Below are 19,045 nucleotides of genomic sequence, written 5' to 3'. Positions count from 1 at the left end.
TTATCTTTGACAATCTAAAGAAATTATTTGTTTTGCAACAGGCTGTTAGGAACACAGTGTCCCGTAATACAATTTACAGACACAATTTTTCAGTTCAATTCCATTTTATGTATAGGGCACCAAATTTAAATACCCTACAATAATACAAAGAAAACCAGCCAAAGTGGGAAGGAAAAACTCCCTTTTAGCAGGAAGAAAACTCCAGCAGAACCAGGCTCAGGGAGGGACAGCCATTAGTCGTGACTGTCAAGAAACTGACTAAAAAGGAAAACAAAAAGATGGATCCGTGGGCAGGTGAAATGGGTGGAGATGATCATTATTCATCTCTCTGGCATCCCGGATCAATCTGTCAATGCATAAAAAGGTCTGAACACCCAGCTACAAACCGTCAAGTATTCACTATATTTCCCATTTTCTCTGCATCAATCATCCCTAAAGCTTTTCAAATCTCACTCTTACATTTAAAAAAAAGGAGAGCGTAAAAATAAAGAAGCTACTCATTGCTTTACATTTGTCACCACCTCTGATAAGTTTTTCCAGTCTAACTATCTCTGTGGCACAACCTTCACGCTTCCTGCCTGTAACTGGTAATATGTGTTTTCCAATCTGAGGACTTCAGAATTAAAGCTCGCCAAAAACACCAAACCAAATGTTTAAAAAGAAAACTGTGGCTGAAGTAAAGATGTTCTGGTTCAGATTGAAATATCAGCGCACTAATAATGTCTTTGGAGGGTTAAAACTTTTAGAAACTACTCTGATATCACACCTAATGCAAACAAGGGGACATAAGCCCTGTTAATGCTACGTCTTACACCAGAGCAATTCGATTCCAGCCATGAAAAAAAAGACACATTTCAAGAGAAACCAATCAATATTTTAAAATCAGGTCAATCTCTAAATTTCTTCTACCCCAAATAAGAATTGACAATGGAAGATGTAAAACAACAGCATAACTCATGAAAATCATATTCATAACAAAATATTTTCCAGACAGAAAAATGAAGTCGATGCCTACTCCCGCTGGATACGGTAACATATCACTCTATCAATCTGCTCGTACTCTACCTGATGCAGCTGTAGTGTTTAAAGGTGCTGGCGGCCTTCTGACATTCCAGACACAGCTGGATTGCACCTGGATAATCTTCCTCCTAAAGAACCAGAGGAGTTATAATGTTTAATGCATGTTACATGACACAAAAATATAGGATTTTCAGTGTGGCTTAATGGAAAAACTAGTCCATAATCACACCAGGTGAAAGCTGTGGATGATGGTTTACTATAGATTTACGATTCTGATCCAGTCTAATACTACAATTTTCTTAAAATGCTTATAACAGCAGGTACTCTGCAAATAACCAAGGATTACACACAGTGGCAGTGAAATCTATTCCATATACTGTACTGCTGACCTTAACAGCACATATAGATTTGTATTTGTCTCTCATGTTTGTGTGGGTTTTGCTTTCAATGTTGAATCCCCACTGATGTTTGACCTTTTACTGTGTGTGTGTGTGTGTGTGTGTGTGTGTGTGTGTGTGTGTGTGTGTGTGTGTGTGTGTGTGTGTGTGTGTGTGCGTGCGTGTAGGGATTACTATACCTCAAGCATCTCGCTGAGTCTTACATCTGTTCTTTGCTGTGAGGGGGAGCAATGACAAGCAGAAAAACACATGAATACAGCATCAAATACCTAAGAGGACACAATACGAACTAATAATCTATTCAAACTTGCTCTGCGCTTCCTGCTGTGATCATGTTGGCAGCATATTTTTCTGATTACAGTGTGAGCAAATGATTAAAGTGATTAAAAGAGAGCATGTCTGATTAACTCCCAGCTTAATTTTAAATCATGTGTAGAGAAACTGTTGCAGTGATTACTGAAGACTGCATTTATTTGTTAACAGTAACATCACACTGTGTTTATGAAGTTATTTCAGAGCGATGTAGGTCAGTCAGAATCAGAGGACTACATCATACTTAAATGATTTTGCAGGTCAACCAATACACATTAGTAAATAAAAAGAGTAGAAAGAAAATAGTGCACAGAAAAATGTATTCATTACTAGAGTAATTCAAAGGACAGCACCAAGACAAAAGTCAGAATTTACAATGTTGAAAGTTGAATTAACCAAAACAACAGAATGAATCCTTGCAGGATGACCTCAAGAACCAATTAAAGATCACTGATGTGTGATACTGAGAATTGTTGAATTGTTGAAGAATGATTAGAAGTCGAGCTCAACTTTTTGTATGTAGGATGCAATTTGAGCACCTAAATATGCGAGCGCAAAGCACCCTCTCCACATATACACCTGAAACTTCATGTTTGTTAAGGCACCTCGTTGCCCCCTTCAAAGGTGACATGAGCTCAACTCATTACCCAACCACAGATATATTCAACTACAACAGCGAAGTCACTTAAATTCATTGATAGTCTATTCCATGCTCACTGGTCAATACATCACTGTTAACATGTAGTGCTTGTTAGCAGCTGCTGAAACACAGAAACTTGTGGTTGCTCCGTGGTTGCTCCCTGGTCTCCCCCCCCCCCAAAAAAAAAAGCTGCATAGTAAACCATGTGAGTTAACTTTACCAGGGTCTTGATGGTCCTCAGAGACTTGAGCAGGCCTGTTAGCAGTTGTCGCCTTCTCTGATTGGCCAGGAGACCGAGGCTGGCCTCGGTGAATCCCTCCTTTGCCACACTCAGTTGCCTTCGCAGAAGAAGTCTCAGGTCAATGTTACCAAGTATTCAGAGGTCAAAAACAAGACGGTAAGCAGCACAAGAGAAGATATATACACACAGAACCATAGCCCAGGTAGTAGTAGACTTTAAGAGTAATAGATGAATGCACCATTATTTTGTTATGCTTTCAGTGCTGAGTAAAGATCTTGAGGTCTAAGCTTGTAACTCATAATTCCATAAAATCTGACAAGGTCCCAAATCACTGCTGGCTGAAATGCAGCCAAAACTATGACACCTCTATAGATAGTACCTCTCTCGTGACCTCCTACATACTTAATGGCAACAATTTGAACCAAAACTGTCTCATTTGTATTCATCACTCCATAACATCTGTTGACACTGATTTTGAGTCCAGGTCTTGTGTAATTTGACATAGATCAGCCTTTTTTCCTTGTTTCCCTTTCTTAAGAATGGCCTCTTGACAGCCGTCCTTCCACTGAGACCATTTCTGATGAGGCTTCAGTGAACAGCAGATGGATTAACTGAAAGGCGAGATGCATCTCTCAGGTCCCATTGTCAGGCCTTTGCCTTTCCTGACTTTCATATACTGTTTATTTTCTGTAGATAGTAAGTTTATTCCTCACACCTCTTCTTTTGTCCTTCACTTGTCCCATTCCCTCTAACTTATTAAGGGGGCACAGCACACAGTGCTGACACATGCCACGTTCTCAGCTAACAGCTCCTTGGGAATTATTGGTGCAAAAATACTATTTTATACCTTTGGCAATATTTTTGACTAAATTCAAGAAATAAGCCACTAACAAATTGCTTAAAGATACAATGTATAATTGGTTCTTTATTAAGTCGTTGGTTATGTCTAGACACAGCACTGGTTCATCGCTTAAGCGTTTTTATGCTTGAGTGATTCAGGTCAGTGCTAAATAGCTTCATGAACAAACAAACAAAAACAAAAAAGGGAGACTCCAAAAACAGTTAGGTAAAAGGACTGGACTGAAAATGAGTGAAAAAGCAGCCAATGTCAAGCAGCCAAGAAAAACAGGAAGTTCTGGCACCCTGGAAGTAAAATATAATAAAATAAGAGGTGACCCTAGACTTTTGTACCTGAAGATGACTTTTTCTATTTATACAAATCACTGAAATAATTGAGTATCTGAGCTTTCAAAAGGAATAACCATGAAACAAGAGTCTATTATTTAAATTTAAAAAGAGTGACAGGGGTAGGGTAACCATATGATTCAATCCAGCCCTGTAAGACCTTTGATGCCATTTCCCCAACACATCTTGTCCATCTACACTTTATTATAAAAAGAAACTGTTACATAGCATTGTATGCTACATGTCCATCGAAACCTTCAGGAATTGGCAGCATAAAGCTTTGTCTTATACCACCCACACAAACCACATAGCGGCTCGAACAAACAAAGAACAGATCATGTGTGGTGGCAGGTTTTGGACAGCTACTTTATTTTAAGACAACAAGACAAAAATATTTCTCAAATGTGACCACATCAACAAACTGAGAATATCTGAATGAAAGCCATTATGGTTATGAGGAAAGCACTTAATATGCAGATGCACTTTGAATGAGCTGTTTGAGTAGGTTTCTCAGAATAGATGATATGTAACAGAACGCAATTACCTCCTTGCATTAGTGCAAATGACTGCTGCCAGCTGCAGGTTGGTCTGTAACGCCGTCACTCTCTCTAGCTCCTGTAAATAAGAAATGAGATGGTAAGAAGAGAGAGAGCAACATACTATGCCTTTAAGTGCTTTAAGAAAAGACTTTAGAATGAAATGGGTTATTACCAGATGTGACACTGTAGCTGGTATTTATTTTCACCCTTTTTCACTCTGTTTGTCTGTTCAACAGTATGAAAAAACATGGAGACAACACCTGCAGCAGGTAGGCATTCAAGATGAGAGCATTACAACCAAACAAGATGTCGATGTGAACCTTAACATGAGCCTTTAAGAACTCAGAGACATCATGGCTGGTGTAGTCCCATTGCAAGATGGTTTATTGTTGGACAAAAGTTCTGAAAGCTCACCGACATAAAGACATCACCACACTTGCTCAGTTATGATACTTTCTATACAACAATCACTTCCCCCATCCAGCACATAAAGACATAACAGCAAATTCCATCTACATTCTGTTGCAAACAGACAGATAACACAAATGATGTTCTTATTGTAAGAAATTTATCAGAGCCAAAGTATACCACAGTTTAGGAGAATAACTTTCAAAACAGAGAAAAATCAGAGAATGTCTTCCTTCCCTTCGGTGTTGACATTTAGAAAAGGATCAATGAGCACTTTGCTCCGAGAGTGCAGTTATTATGCCACTTGAATGACCTCGGCTGAGAACAAGCACACCCTTAGCCAATACAGGGCCAACGGACAAACAGCTTACCGTCGTATTTTTGACTTTCCTTGTCTTCTTTGTGCTTTTATCTTTTTTTTTTTTTTTTTATCTGCCAGATGTCATGCCTGAGGTGGGAGAAGCTTGTTGTTTGATCCTCTTTTATAATGCTGTATTACTTTTCCACAAGAAAGGTCCAGTGTTGGCAAAAAGAAAAAAATCCTCATAACACTGTCAGGCAAAAAACAACCTTTTACCAATGGAATATAATCCAGGGAAATTCAATTTTCCACGGTCATTAAAAATAAACCAACAACACCAAAGAGGCACTTCAGCTGTGGGTACGAGAACAATAAGCCGATTCAAACAGATCTGCCCTTATGATCTTGAGTGTTGACAAAGACCTTGTCAAGTCCTCATAACACTTTGCAAGGGCTCATGTAATAGTCAGAGGTTTCTCTTAAGGTACGTACACCATGTGATATGGATGTTTTTCTGGATGAATATAAGACACCATTCATGTGTCAGGATATAAATACTAAAAAAGTGTATTTTGAACATTTCTATGAAAATTAAATCCATGCCGAGGCCAACAGTGGACTTTTAAAGTCCAGTGCACTTCCACCATCCACAGGGCCCTCAACAATCAGCATAAAGTAACATTATCACCTCGTTGACAAAAATCAACAATAACTGAAAATGTAGAAGCTTCAAGCCAGAGCTGTTACAATGTATTGTATCAAATTTGGTGTGTAGGTGCCAGGAAAGTCTTAATAAGAGCTTTTTGTCTTTTTCCATTGCATTCTAGTGTTTCTCAGCCAATCCAATTAAACCATACATGATCAGTGTTTGGTTGTGATAATACCATTAGTGCCAGGTACTGCAATACCCAACATTATAAAAAATTCAACTAAAATTTAGTTTTTTTCAGTAAAGCAAAAAAAAATTTAAGCTCATTATAACACTAACGCTGATTTCTCTGATCTTTATTCTCAAACATGTATGAGTCACCAAGTATCTGAGTATTTCTTAATGATAAATTCATAAGCAGCAGGTTAAAAATAGCAGGTACCAGTGTAGCATTTGCGTGTAATTCGGTTATACTTTAAAATATGTCCTCAGAACTTGCCCTAAGATGTAGGAATGAGCTGGGATTTGGATGACTCAGCAGGTTTACCTCAGGTGTAACTGAAAAACTGACTGGAACAAATAGATTCATGCGCTGGGAGCAGCGCAGGCGAACAACCGTAAGCAACATTTATTGAAGCCAGACTCATCCGAATGTTCACACCGAAGGGGATCGTGCAGTTTCAGTTACAGACATCACTCTCACAGCTAAAATCTCTCTTTTTACTCCCAAAGATAATGGCAAGTTAAAATACACTGTCTATATAATAACAGGATATGTGCACTTGTTGGAAAATCAGGTCAATGATGAACCCATGAACCCTAATCACCTGTGTTCCAGTATCTACCATCCTCTATGCCATATATTGGTGATCATTATCAAGATAAAGTAATACCGCACTCAACAGTTATTGCAGTTAAACAAATGCCACAGTGAGCTAGTACAAAGGTGCTGATGCATTCTGTTACCTGTGGATTACACGGGGAAGCACAAAGACAGCTTGAATGCTCACACATACAGGTTCAACCAGAAACACACATACTTTTTCAGACACACACACACACACACACACGCGCACACTCCACACAATGAGCGCTCAGTATGTAGCCCGAGGCTCCAATTTGTTGTTACACCACAGCTCCGAGCTGTCTACCTTATCTGTAAGCTACACTTAACCTGACAGAGGGCTCAATCAGCTTAGCTTGTGCAAGAGGAGATGCACTAACTGTGCACAGTGGTGGGCTCTGACAAATGGCCGGGCAGGTTTTAATAGATAAAAAAAGGTTGCACAGCTGGTTTGAATGGAAGGGGGAAAAAACATGTTTTACTGTACATTTCTATGTACTGTACATAAACAGGAAAAGTGAGATGACTCTAATGCAGTCACACCATACGGTCTGACTACAACGGCATCCACAAACACAGCTCTGTGGGTGTCGGTAGCAAAGGTTAAGGAGAAGGAGGTAGTTAGTCACAAGGGATATTTTTCCAAAGCTTCTCTATTCATATATTCGTAAGAGGTTATTCTGTGACCCCCACCACCAGCACGCACACTGACTTCGCACTGGCTCAGCGTTACCTATCCTGCTTATACATCCTAATGATGCTGCTGTTTTTGGCCTGGACCGGTTCACTTTGTAGTATTAAGGTCACTGGGAAGCAAAGTTAGGAAATATAAGTGCAGGCTCACACAGCTCCACATTCACACATGATTATCTAAAGGGTATGTGACCATACCTGCAGATTTCTAGAGACACTAATCCTGCTGGCAGATATATTTCTTACCAGATTCTAGTCCTGCCAGTGGAAGAAGCCCACAGTAAGACCATCAGACTTGGGTAAATTACAAATCTTCAAGGGAATTGGAAGTAAAGGCAAAAACAAAGAAGAGAAAACAGTAATTTTGATAAATAAGTCGTTCCAGAGGAAAATGACGGACTACCAGTGTAATCCATTTGTTTGCAGCAGTGCTGAGTGACCTGGTCAGGGCTACCTGCAGATTTATTACAGCCAGGTTTGCAGCAAAGTAATCTCCCCTTCCTGACAAGCCTAAGGGTCATGCAGTTTGGCCACTCAATCCAAAACTGTTTAAAGCTGACGAGATAAGAGCAGGCACTTATTTCAAACCACCCGGCAGCCCGTTTTATCAATATAGCAATTTAATTGGAAACACCTTGACCTCACAGAAAATGTTATATCTGCACAAAGAAGAAAAAAAAACATTGCAGGAAAATCTGAGCATATTAACAAAAAAAAACAAAAAAAAAAACACTATGAAAGAATTACAAACGCATGAATTAGTGATATTGGCTTGGCTGTCCAAGTATCCGTCAACACGAAGAAGAAGCCATATTACATTCGAGTGCAAGCGGAGGCCATGTGTCGCTGGAGGACACCAATAGCAGTGAGAGATGTTAGTCACTATATAGCTATGAATCACATCACGAGCTTATCAGCCCTTCATTTCAAGCACTGAGGCATGAGCGTACGTGTCTGTGCAATTTGTGTGCCCTTTGATGTCTTGCACACAGCAAGCGCTGGGGAGTAGTGGCATTGTACCCTTAGGTTGTGTGTTTCTGTGCAACATTTTTGATGAAATATCACACGAGAGGAAAAAAAATTAAGAAAAACGTTCAAGAACACAGGAGAGAAACCTCTGTTCCTATTGTAGTGTAGATACTCTAAGATATGAGTAAATCAAGAGACCAGCACGATGGCTTATATTAGTCTCCGAATCTTTCTGACTGAGACTAGAACCCCATCATCCTTCGCTTTATGATGTTCAGGTGGTGAATATGGAATCTCCCTGAAAAATCCAGAGGGCTGTAGGCTGACTGAATGCGAGTTGGGATGGGTGAATGGAAACGCTGCACTGAAACCTCTGCCAGTGTCTGCTAATAAACTCTGCTGTTATCGTGACTTTGCAGAGTCACAGGGAGGGTTGCGAAAATAATGATCAATTTACTATTCATAGGCCGACCTTCAGATGGCTTCACAATGCCAGTGATCTCAGTCCAGTTTCACTAGATAGCACAGTAAAGCTGTCAGTCATCTGCTGTTTGGCCAGGATAAATGCTTGGTATTCCCTGCGACTGCATATTTGAGTACTGTGTTCATTTTTTCTGGAGTTTTAGTCCAATTTTTCTCTTTGGGCTAAATACTTTTAATATACAGCACATTTGTCAACTCTGTTTTAAATGTGCTATATAAATATACTTGACCATACCAAACATCTGAAAACAAGATAACCTCAGTGAAAACACTGATTTTGACACATGCTAGAAACCGAGGCTATTTAAGAGATAGACGTATTGACAATGGTTTCAACTGGCTTTTAAGTTTTATATTAATATTTACTTTTATCTATAATACACAATCAATTGGGTGTTTTGTATCTTGCCCAAGGCTATCTTGATGTGTGGCCTAGAGGAGCTGGGGATCAAACCGCTGACCTTTCGATTAGTTGACAGCCAGCTCTGCCTTCTTCACTTGCCAGGATGCTGCCCAGGTAGGTGAACTGATTCACTTCCTCCAGTGGTTGCAATCCTACCATAATGGGGTCCTGTGTTGTCACATAGCCTATCCTCATGACCTTGGTCTTCTTTCCACTGATCCGTAAGCACACTTTGAAAGATCGTTCTGGCGACGAAGATTCAACTGCTCAACTCCATCGTTATACCTACCGCGATCTACGTTTGTGAGACGTGGAAAGCATCAGCCAGAATCGCCAAAAGACTCAATGTGGCCCAGCAGCGATGGCTAAGACGGATCCCGGGGATCAAGTACATCGTCAAACTGCCACACGTCCCCTCCAGGACATTGTGACTGACCAGCGTGTGCGCTTTGGAGGTCTTGTTCTACGTCAACCCCCACATCGATTGCCTAAGATTGCCATCACATGGAACCCACCCCACGCAAACCAGGCCGCCCCCGGTTTGCGTCTTTATAGGAGGACCTTCATCACTAGGTGACCAAAGAAGGGGTTTTATAGACTTAAGTTTTCATTCACATCCCAACTACGTTCTGCATTAAAACTAGAATGCTCCCCCCTCCGTTTTCTTTATCCGTGAATGGATTTAGATTTCTTATTGCCATGGTTACCAAAATTCAGTCATCATCGTTGCTGGCGTATTTAGATGACACATTCACAGAAACACATCTACTGACAACCCCACAGCGTCAAAATAACTACGTCCAATTATCGCATCTCATAGGCTGAGAAAAGACGTCACTTTAAACAGTGACTGATGTGTTTTGGAATTAAACGTCAGGAGCTGGAATACAGAGCACGTTATTCAGCGTGGTTTTGAGCCTACACTGGAGGCTTACCTTCACATAAGCAGGCTGTTTCTCCAGAATGAGATCGGCGACCTTTTTGGAAACCTGAAGACAAAGAAAGAGACGATAAACGTGAAAAGTAGAATTTAAAAAATGAAAAAAAGAAGAATGAATGAAGACTTTTTGATGTTCTTCCCAAATGTCACCCCACAGAAACTGTTTAGGCCACGCAATCTCGCTATTGAGGTTGGGCTGAGAATAACAATCAGGGATGTCTGCATCTCTGGCTCTACGCAGCTGAATCCTTTTAAAGGGAGTGTCTCGCATTCTCTGTTTCATTTCATTCAGCGTCCTTCTCAATAACGTAACTCTTGTTTCTCTGAGAGAACTCTCCTTTTCCTCATTTCCCTTTGTGATTTCTTGTGTTCCCCTCTGTATGCCTTTGATTTACAGCTAAGGTGAAACTGTAATTCTGACCACGCCATGATCCACCTAATCCCCGCGTACAGACAGAGGCTGAAGCTCTCCAAACCTGTCGTGAGGACTAAAAAACTGTGGAGCAACGAGGCTGTGGAGGAGCTTCGCACGTGTTTGGAGACCACAGACTGGGACACATTGAAGGCTGCTTCTAACAGCTTGGACGAGTTTACAGACACTGTCACCTCCTATATCCACTTCTGTGAGGACAGCATTGTGCCATCACGCACCAGGGTGAGTTATAACAATGACAAACCCTGGTTTACTCCTAAACTCAAAAAGCTGTGGCTGGAAAAGAGAAAGGCGTTCAGAAGCGGAGACAGGGACTGCTACAGAGAGGCCAAGTACAGGTTCACTAAAGAAGTGGACATTGCTAAACATCAGCACTCTGAGAAGATGCAGCAGCAGATCTCAGAGAATGACTCGGCCTCTGTGTGGAAAGGTTTTAGGAATATCACAAACTACAAGCCTAAAACCCCCCACTCCACTGATGACTTGCTCTTAGCCAACACCCTTAACGACTTCTACTGCCGTTTTGACGAGCCATCAGGCAGCCTTCACACCTCCAACGGCCCCAACAATAGAGGCACTTTGGACACTAATTCCCCCACCTCTCCCCCCTCCATAGAGCCACCACCACCTTCAAACTGTTCACCTACAACACCCCCCTCCTCACCCCACACAAAAGAGGATTTCACACCACCTCCTCCCACCACAACTCTTCATATTCATGAAGCAGATGTGAGGAAGCAGTTTAAGAACCTGAATGCTCGGAAAGCTCCCGGCCCAGACGGCGTGTCTCCTGCCACCCTCAGACACTGTGCAAACGAGCTGGCCCCAGTGTTTTCTGGCATTTTCAACTCCTCACTGCAGACATGTCATGTGCCTGCCTGCTTCAAGTCCTCTACCATAATCCCTGTCCCCAAGAAACCTAGGATCACTGGACTAAATGACTACAGACCCGTGGCTCTGACATCTGTGGTCATGAAGTCATTTGAGCGCCTAGTTCTCTCCTACCTCAAGACCCTCACGGCCCCCCTCCTGGACCCCCTGCAGTTTGCATACAGAGCCAACAAGTCTGTAGATGACGCCATCAACATGGCTCTACACTTCATCCTGCAGCATCTGGACTCCCCAGGAACCTACGCCAGGATCCTGTTTGTGGACTTCAGCTCTGCCTTCAACACCATCCTTCCAGACCATCTCCGAGGCAAGCTTTCCCAGATGAATGTGCCTGATCCCATCTGCCGGTGGATCACTGACTTCCTGACGGACAGGAAGCAGCATGTGAGGCTGGGAAAGAATGTCTCGGACTCCCGGACCATCAGCACCGGCTCCCCTCAGGGCTGTGTTCTTTCTCCTCTGCTCTTCTCCCTGTACACCAACTGCTGCACCTCCACCCACCAGTCTGTCAAGCTAATCAAGTTTGCAGATGACACCACCGTTATTGGGCTCATCTCTGACGGGGATGAGTCTGCCTACAGGAGGGAGGTTGAACGTCTGGTGTCCTGGTGCAGCCACAACAACCTGGTGCTGAATGCCCAGAAGACAGTGGAGATTATTGTGGACTTCAGGAAGCACACAGCCCCACTCCCCCCCATCATCCTGACTGACACCCCCATCACCTCTGTGGACTCATTCCGCTTCCTGGGTACCACCATCACCCAGGACCTGAAGTGGGAGCCCACCATCACCTCCGTCATCAAGAAAGCCCAGCAGAGGATGTACTTCCTGAGGCAGCTGAAGAAATTCAACCTGCCAACACGGACGATGATGCAATTCTACACCGCAATCATCGAGTCCATCCTCACCTCCTCCATCACCGTGTGGTACGCTGGAGCCACTATCAGGGACAAACAGAGACTGCAGCGTGTTGTGCGCTCTGCTGAGAAGGTGATTGGCTGCAGACTCCCATCTTTGCAGGACCTGTACACCTCCAGGACATTGCGGCGTGCAGCTCGGATCTCAGCTGACCCTTCTCACCCTGGACACAGTCTGTTTGACCTGCTACCCTCAGGCAGGAGGCTCCGGTCCATTCGCACCAGAACCTCTCGCCATAAGAACAGTTTCTTCCCCTCTGCTGTTGGACACATGAACAATAACCATATGACTGTCCCCGCCACTAACACATGACCCTACGCTGTGTTCACTGCATCATTCCATGTTTGGCACTGATCACCACCTGCACTCATGTATATATCATGTATATATCTTTCTACGTAGCACTCTTAATTCTTATTCTCATGTATATATCTCATGTATATCTCATGCACATATCTTTCTACGTAGCACTTTAATTCTTATTCCTACTTTTATTTTTTCATGTCTATTTAAGTGCTATTTATGACACTATGTTTGCACTGAAGCACCGCAGCAATTTCCTAATGTTGTAAACCTGCTCAACATTTGGCAATAAACCCCTTTCTGATTCTGATTCTGATTCTGATTCTAATTACTGAAAAAGCTTGCGCCCATATGGTACAAAACACAGCATTAAAGGAGGTCATGAGATCAGGCTGACCCACCTCTGCTACGTGTGACGCCCATCACAACTTTTAGTGGAGAAAGGGGAAAAAGTGAGGAACACAGCAGGCCAATGGAAAATGAATAGCTTCATCCACACTGAAGGATCAGACAAACAAGGTCACACTGAATGAACAAGGTGGGGTCCACTCAAGTTTATTTATCCTGTTTAGTTGTCAAAATGCCTTCAATTAAATATTTTCAAGCATTAAGGAGTGTATGTGCATGACTATCGCTGTTAAGCACCACATGTTTTGAACTCCATGCCCCCAGTTTGTAGCACGTGCTCTCTCCGAGCTCAAGATGTCATAGGTGTCACAGGATATCATCCAACAACGTGCTACAAGAAGTTTATCCAGCAACACGTTTACAAAAAAAGCAGTAATTTCAATACTAAGCAACTTAACTTTGGATTTTTTTTAAAACCTGACTACAGATACATGATCAACAGCAAAGGACAATCGCTTATGCAGCACCCAACCAATCTCTCTCCCACTCACAGTAAGCAACCTCTCTTCCATTTACCGTGCAACTACATAAGCCAGCACGCACCAAGTGGAGTTTTACAGGAGAAGAGAATAAGCACGAGTAGTCGAGGTAGCGAGGAGGTTTTTGTATGTGCTGATACGCGGCAGATGAGGCTATGGGTGGGGATGACATTTCAAAGTGTGTTAAGTATGCGTGGTAGCAAACCGGAGACCTGAACAGATGGGAAACGCAGCTCAGCTGAAGCGGCTCCTTCAGCAGGGTTAAAGCATGTGTGTGCATGTGTGTGTGTGTGTGTGTGTGTGTGCCTCTATTAAGATTTAAATGTATGCATAAATTGTTCACCAAGGAAAAATTATTCAGTACTCAGAAGAGGCGCAACAAATGTGGCAAGAAAATGGTGGAGACACAGAAAACAGTGAGGTAACGTATTAATGTGAGCCCAGAATAACCCCCTTAACCACTCACGAACCTATCCCAAAATAATGCTATAACGCCACCTATTGGCATTTCACTGATTCAATTCTAAACTTCTTTCTATTTTTTTGTTGAATGAAAAACAGCTATGAGTACCCAAACCCTCCTACCTAAGCCACAAGGCCAGAGTCATTAAATCTCAGCTTGCTCTAATGGAGGTTAATTGTGCAGTAACTGGGCTGCAAAGCAGTGACGGTGCTTGGAGTAAATACTATCCAAATCTAGCGGTCGAAAATGAATGATAATCAACTCATATAAACATGGTCGGCATTTATAGTGGTAGAATAATAATAACAACAACAACTGGTATAAACATATGAGGTTCAGAGACTTTACACAGAAACTCACACATATACATACTCTGTTAGAAAAAGCTAACAGAGACACCAAATCATTGTAAAGAAAGCTGTATACTAAAAATACAGTAAATATGGTGTATTGCAGATAAATACAAACATGTGATAATTATACCAAATGCTGTATAGTTGAGGCATATGAGTCAGTTTCCTGATTAAGGCTAGCTAAAGTAAAATAAACTGCGAGGGTTTCTCAGTCTTATAAAACCATATTTAACCTTGGATGGGTGGGGGTGGAAAGCAGCCTGCTCTCTCACACAAGCAATACGCCCCCAAAAAATACCAAACAACAGTGAAAAAAAATTCACAGGAGAAAAAGATGCTAAAGAGCTAATCAAAGCCACACCAGGAGCCAATCATGGTACGGCACTGACGCATGACAGATTTACAATTGTTTCTTCTGTATGGCTGCAAAAATGTTTCTCTTAGCCTGTATTCCTAAAAAGCGGCAACCTCTAGGGCAGGGATGTCAAATTTATTTTCCATCGCCAGCCACAAACAGCCCACTTTGATCTCTGGTAAAACTCTGTCAGTGTAAAGATGTGTAACTAGACATTTAATCAATGAAATGACTTCATATAAGACAAAGAAGAGCAATTTTAACATTTGGAGCTCAGTGTTTCTACATAAAGAAACGCTGCTTTGGTAAATGAAAGAAACTTGTCAGCATGACTCTTGAGGTTTAAACTGTAAGTATTAAATGTGTAAAATTACTGAAATTTATCATTTAATTACTTTGGTGTATTGTGCATGACCATGGGGGAATTCATTATCGGCAGGAAAAGTTGTGAAAATACAGTTCAGAGTCTAAAACTGGTCTCTCCCTTCACGTTTTTCAAAGCCATCCAATGGTCCAGATTGAAGATTGAAGGCCGATTGTGGGCCCCAGGGCTTATGTTTGACACCACTGCTCTAGTGTATGAAAAGTGAAGGCAAGGTGGAAGTGCCAATAACTGACGAGGCCCAAACAAACTGGCAAATACTAGCAGATAACCAAGCACCTCGCCGTCCGGTCTAAATATCGACACTTTTTGCTTAAAAAAAAACTAACACGGTAAGATCTCAAATGCTGTCATTAAACTACCAAAAAGGCTCAGTCTAGAAACCACTAGGGTACATCCGTCTTTTTTATACAGTCGGTGTAACTGCATACATAGCATTTGCTCAGTGCTTTGTAGAATGAGCTGGACATGTTTATTGCATTGGCTAGATGGACTCAACCAATAATGAAGCCTTAACGTGATCCATCTCTGAGCAGCAGGAGCATAACCTGCAGGGGAAACAAGCTTTTAAACGTGGGTTAAAGACACTAAGTATGTTAAGCTCTTATATGCTGAATATAATCAGGCCACTGAGCAGATAAACAGTGTTTTGTTTTTATTTTTGGTCCTGATGACAACTGAACTTAAATTTGTGTCTCTTTTCCCAATTTGACTGATTTCAATAGGGACTTGGGCTTCTTACTCCAAAATAATGAATGGTTGTCATGTAGTGACACTTGCTTATAGATGGATTTTGTTCCAAACACATTCAGTGCCTTTTATAATGTATTCTGTCAGTCAGGCTACTAAATGGAGGCAAATGTCTTTTTCTTTTTTAAAAAAAAAACAAAAAACAGCACTACCTGCTTTATAACCATCTGCGGTCCTTTTAATGCTCTACCTGAAACATCCTTTTTCCCACAGCAGGACACCTCTAAAACCTGATGCACACATGGAGAGCAATAAGGCAGTAAGGCAGGGACTGGCAACATTTTAAAAACTGAGCTGAGGAACAGAATTCATAAGTGCTGCAGGAGGGGAATTCATTTCAAGCTTTCATGTTTCATTAAAAATGGAGAATGTTCGTTCGCATTGCTAATATCAACTCTGCCTACATTCCTAAAAAGCAAGCCACTTTCAGATAGATGGGAAGAGCAATATAAAATTATATGGTACCACATTTAAGCCGTTTCTTTAAGCACTGGTCATGCATATTTGTACTTTATTACACACTGACAAGTTACTGCAAACTTTCAAGGCCTTGATTTGGAGGAGGAATTACTTTTCAAATTTTTTATAGGATTTGAAGAAGGCCTTAGATGTATGAGCAAGCATGAGCGTCCACTTTAATTAAGGCCTTTCAGCATTTGTGTGCTACATTCAAATGATGAGAAAAAGCATCGGCAGATCACATATCTGAACCCTGACATTTTTGCGTATGGGCTGAAGTCTCGCAGCACGAAAAGGCAATTAGCTGTGAGACGAGCCTCTGTGGGCCAGCTGCGTGTCACAGATGCCAATTAAGCTTGGACACTGTGGCAGAGGAACGGGGCAGTTGTTCTCACCCATGAAACCACAGAAAGTTTGCTTCACCCTGCAGCAGATCATTCACATAAATAGAGTCGCTGCAGCAGTTCTTCACACATCTCCTGCGTCAATGGCAAACACAGTTACCCGTACAGTACTGTTACTTTCAGCTCTTGTACTCGACCCCCTGCTCCGCACTAACTCAAGCTCGCACTTAAGCTTACAGCCAAGTGTTATAAATAAGGTGTGGAGCCTATCCACGGTATCAGCCATCGCAGGACAGCTTTATGCTGAACATCTCAAAAGCACTATTATCGCCCCTTCAAAGTGCAATGCCCTATTTCACATGCTGATGATTGCATGAGCATGGACATGTGCACGTGTGACTAGGAGAGTCAGAGAGTGCACACACACACACACACACTGCCCACCTTTAGAAATAGTCTTAACAAAATTGGCTGCAGAGACCCACAACACAAAGTTCATGCATATGCATGACTTCACAGAACAACTTTGCAACTTCTGCTGTACATTGTCTCAGAAATTCTTCCAAAGTGTGGAAAATGACGCAGTCCTTTAAGCTGTGCTCCGGCAGCATGTTTCAAAGCTTGCATCTAATTTGCATAAGGTAACATCGATTTTACTGCCAAACAAGTCTTTGAACTCGCCACACTGAACCAAATCAAAACATGAAATCAATCACACACACACCCCGATACTCCAACAACCTTAATTTACCACTGAAAAAGTGTTTCGTTTCTTTAACCCAACAAGATGGATGAATATTGCACTGGCTCCATGTTTTAAAATGCCAAATAACCTCCTACAACTTTAGCAAGACTAGAACTGACAGGTGCACTTTTTATGGCTTTAACATTACATTAAAAAGAAAAAGCCAAAAAGTACAGATAATCATTATTCATGTAAGGTAGGAAGAGATTTCCATCTATCTATTTTCCGTGTAGGAATTTGTCTTAATTCTTAAAAGGAATAGTAAAGGATACATATATCTGCAAAGGTATTAAATCCACAATGACTTTTACTTTTTTTCCTATCAAAATGATTAATAGGGTATTTGTTAGAAACAGAACTTTTGAATTTAATAACTTATAGAACCTCTATTAGGAGCAACAACCTCCATCAGAAGTTAATGAGACTGGCACAACGACGGAGGAGATGTCAGGGTCAATCCTCTCTACAGAACAGTTTACAGATCCCTGGTATGTTGGGGATATCAGTTGGGTTAAAATCATCATTCATTAATATGACTTCATTGTCATCATTGTTATATTTCTGTTTTGTCAGGTAGCGTAACCTCTCTAAAGGTTCAGGTCTGCTGCCCTGACATTCTCCTCTGAAAATATATGAAATCATTTTTGATTTCCTCTGAGGAGCCAAAGCAGCTCCAAACCACGATGCTTCCTCCCCCATGCCTCACATTTAGGATGAGGTGCTTGTCTGTCTGAGAAATTAAGACTTTTCTGCACAAAACCTTTCTTTAAGACTCTGTTAAAAGTAGATGTTGTACACCTCTATAACCCACCGTCTCAGTCTTATATCCTTAATAGAAAAACTGACTCTAAGTAGCTTTTGAGCGATTCATTTTCACATAGATTCATCGCATTTTGCAAATCCTGATAACTGTAAACTGTTTTTCTTATACTTTTATCTTGTCTCTTAAATAAAGTCATAACTGAGATTTTAAACTAGTTAAAAATAAACAAGGTTAAATGATATGTTGAATATACTCAGGCCACTGAGTCAGATAAACAGGTCAAGGCTTTTCGTAGGCACAGGATTTTACATTTGCATTTGATGAGCTTGCTGAGAAACTTAGCTGGGGATTTTCTGCCTGACAGTACACTGGACCAATTACTGTGGCCATTCCCACGACGTGCTTGCAGGCTGACAGCCAGCGAGCCAGGGAGGCAGGGAGAGAGAGCGAAAGTGCGAGAGACAGAAAGCGTGAGAGACTGAGAGAGGATGTGTGAGGGTGCTTTTGTGTACTCAGACTGTAGAAACGTACAGGTCTCACCATGCCACGGGGCAGAAAGTCTAAAGCATCCTCTTAACTAAACAGGCAGCTCTGTGGGCTACTGTCAGAAGAGGGAAGCGCAGCATGCATGAAAAAGAGGGATAAGAGTCATAGAGGAAATCGATGTGAAAAAAAAAGGATAGCAGTAGAGTTGAAGGAGCAATGGAGACAAAGCAGTGGGCAAAAGTACAGAAGCCTGTCAGGGTGGAAGGTAGGAGGGTAATATCTGCACTGGACTGTGGGGATGGAAGAAGCAGAGGGAAAAAGTGCTTCTTGCTCTGCCACATGATGCTATAAATACAATTTGTTGACAGGCCATCTCTCCCGTCTGAAACTGCGAGTACCTGAATAACCTCAACAGAGCAGCCGCTATGGAAATGAGTTTGCTGAGGATGAAAACGCAGGCACTGACGTCATGGCACAAAATGATTGAC

General features: G+C 41.7%; 1 protein-coding gene across 2 annotated transcripts in view; it reads right to left on the bottom strand.

Moving 5' to 3' along the window:
- vps50 (VPS50 EARP/GARPII complex subunit) overlaps positions 1–19,045 on the bottom strand; it is a 135,730-nt gene that overhangs the window by 99,409 nt on the left and 17,276 nt on the right. For both annotated transcript variants that reach the window (XM_085395498.1, XM_085395497.1), the window contains exons 5-9: positions 10,021–10,074; positions 4,341–4,411; positions 2,591–2,708; positions 1,598–1,633; positions 1,066–1,148 (exon numbers count right to left, since the gene is read on the bottom strand). In XM_085395498.1, coding sequence (XP_085251624.1) covers positions 1,066–1,148; positions 1,598–1,633; positions 2,591–2,708; positions 4,341–4,411; positions 10,021–10,074 — 362 coding nt within the window. The remainder of the gene's footprint in view (positions 1–1,065; positions 1,149–1,597; positions 1,634–2,590; positions 2,709–4,340; positions 4,412–10,020; positions 10,075–19,045) is intronic.

Source organism: Rhamphochromis longiceps, linkage group LG22 (assembly GCF_057381845.1).
Source record: "Rhamphochromis longiceps isolate RC_006_pf linkage group LG22, R_longiceps_female_GT1.1, whole genome shotgun sequence".
NCBI classification, from domain to species: domain Eukaryota; kingdom Metazoa; phylum Chordata; class Actinopteri; order Cichliformes; family Cichlidae; genus Rhamphochromis; species Rhamphochromis longiceps.
This window is presented reverse-complemented; position numbering and strand designations above follow the sequence as displayed.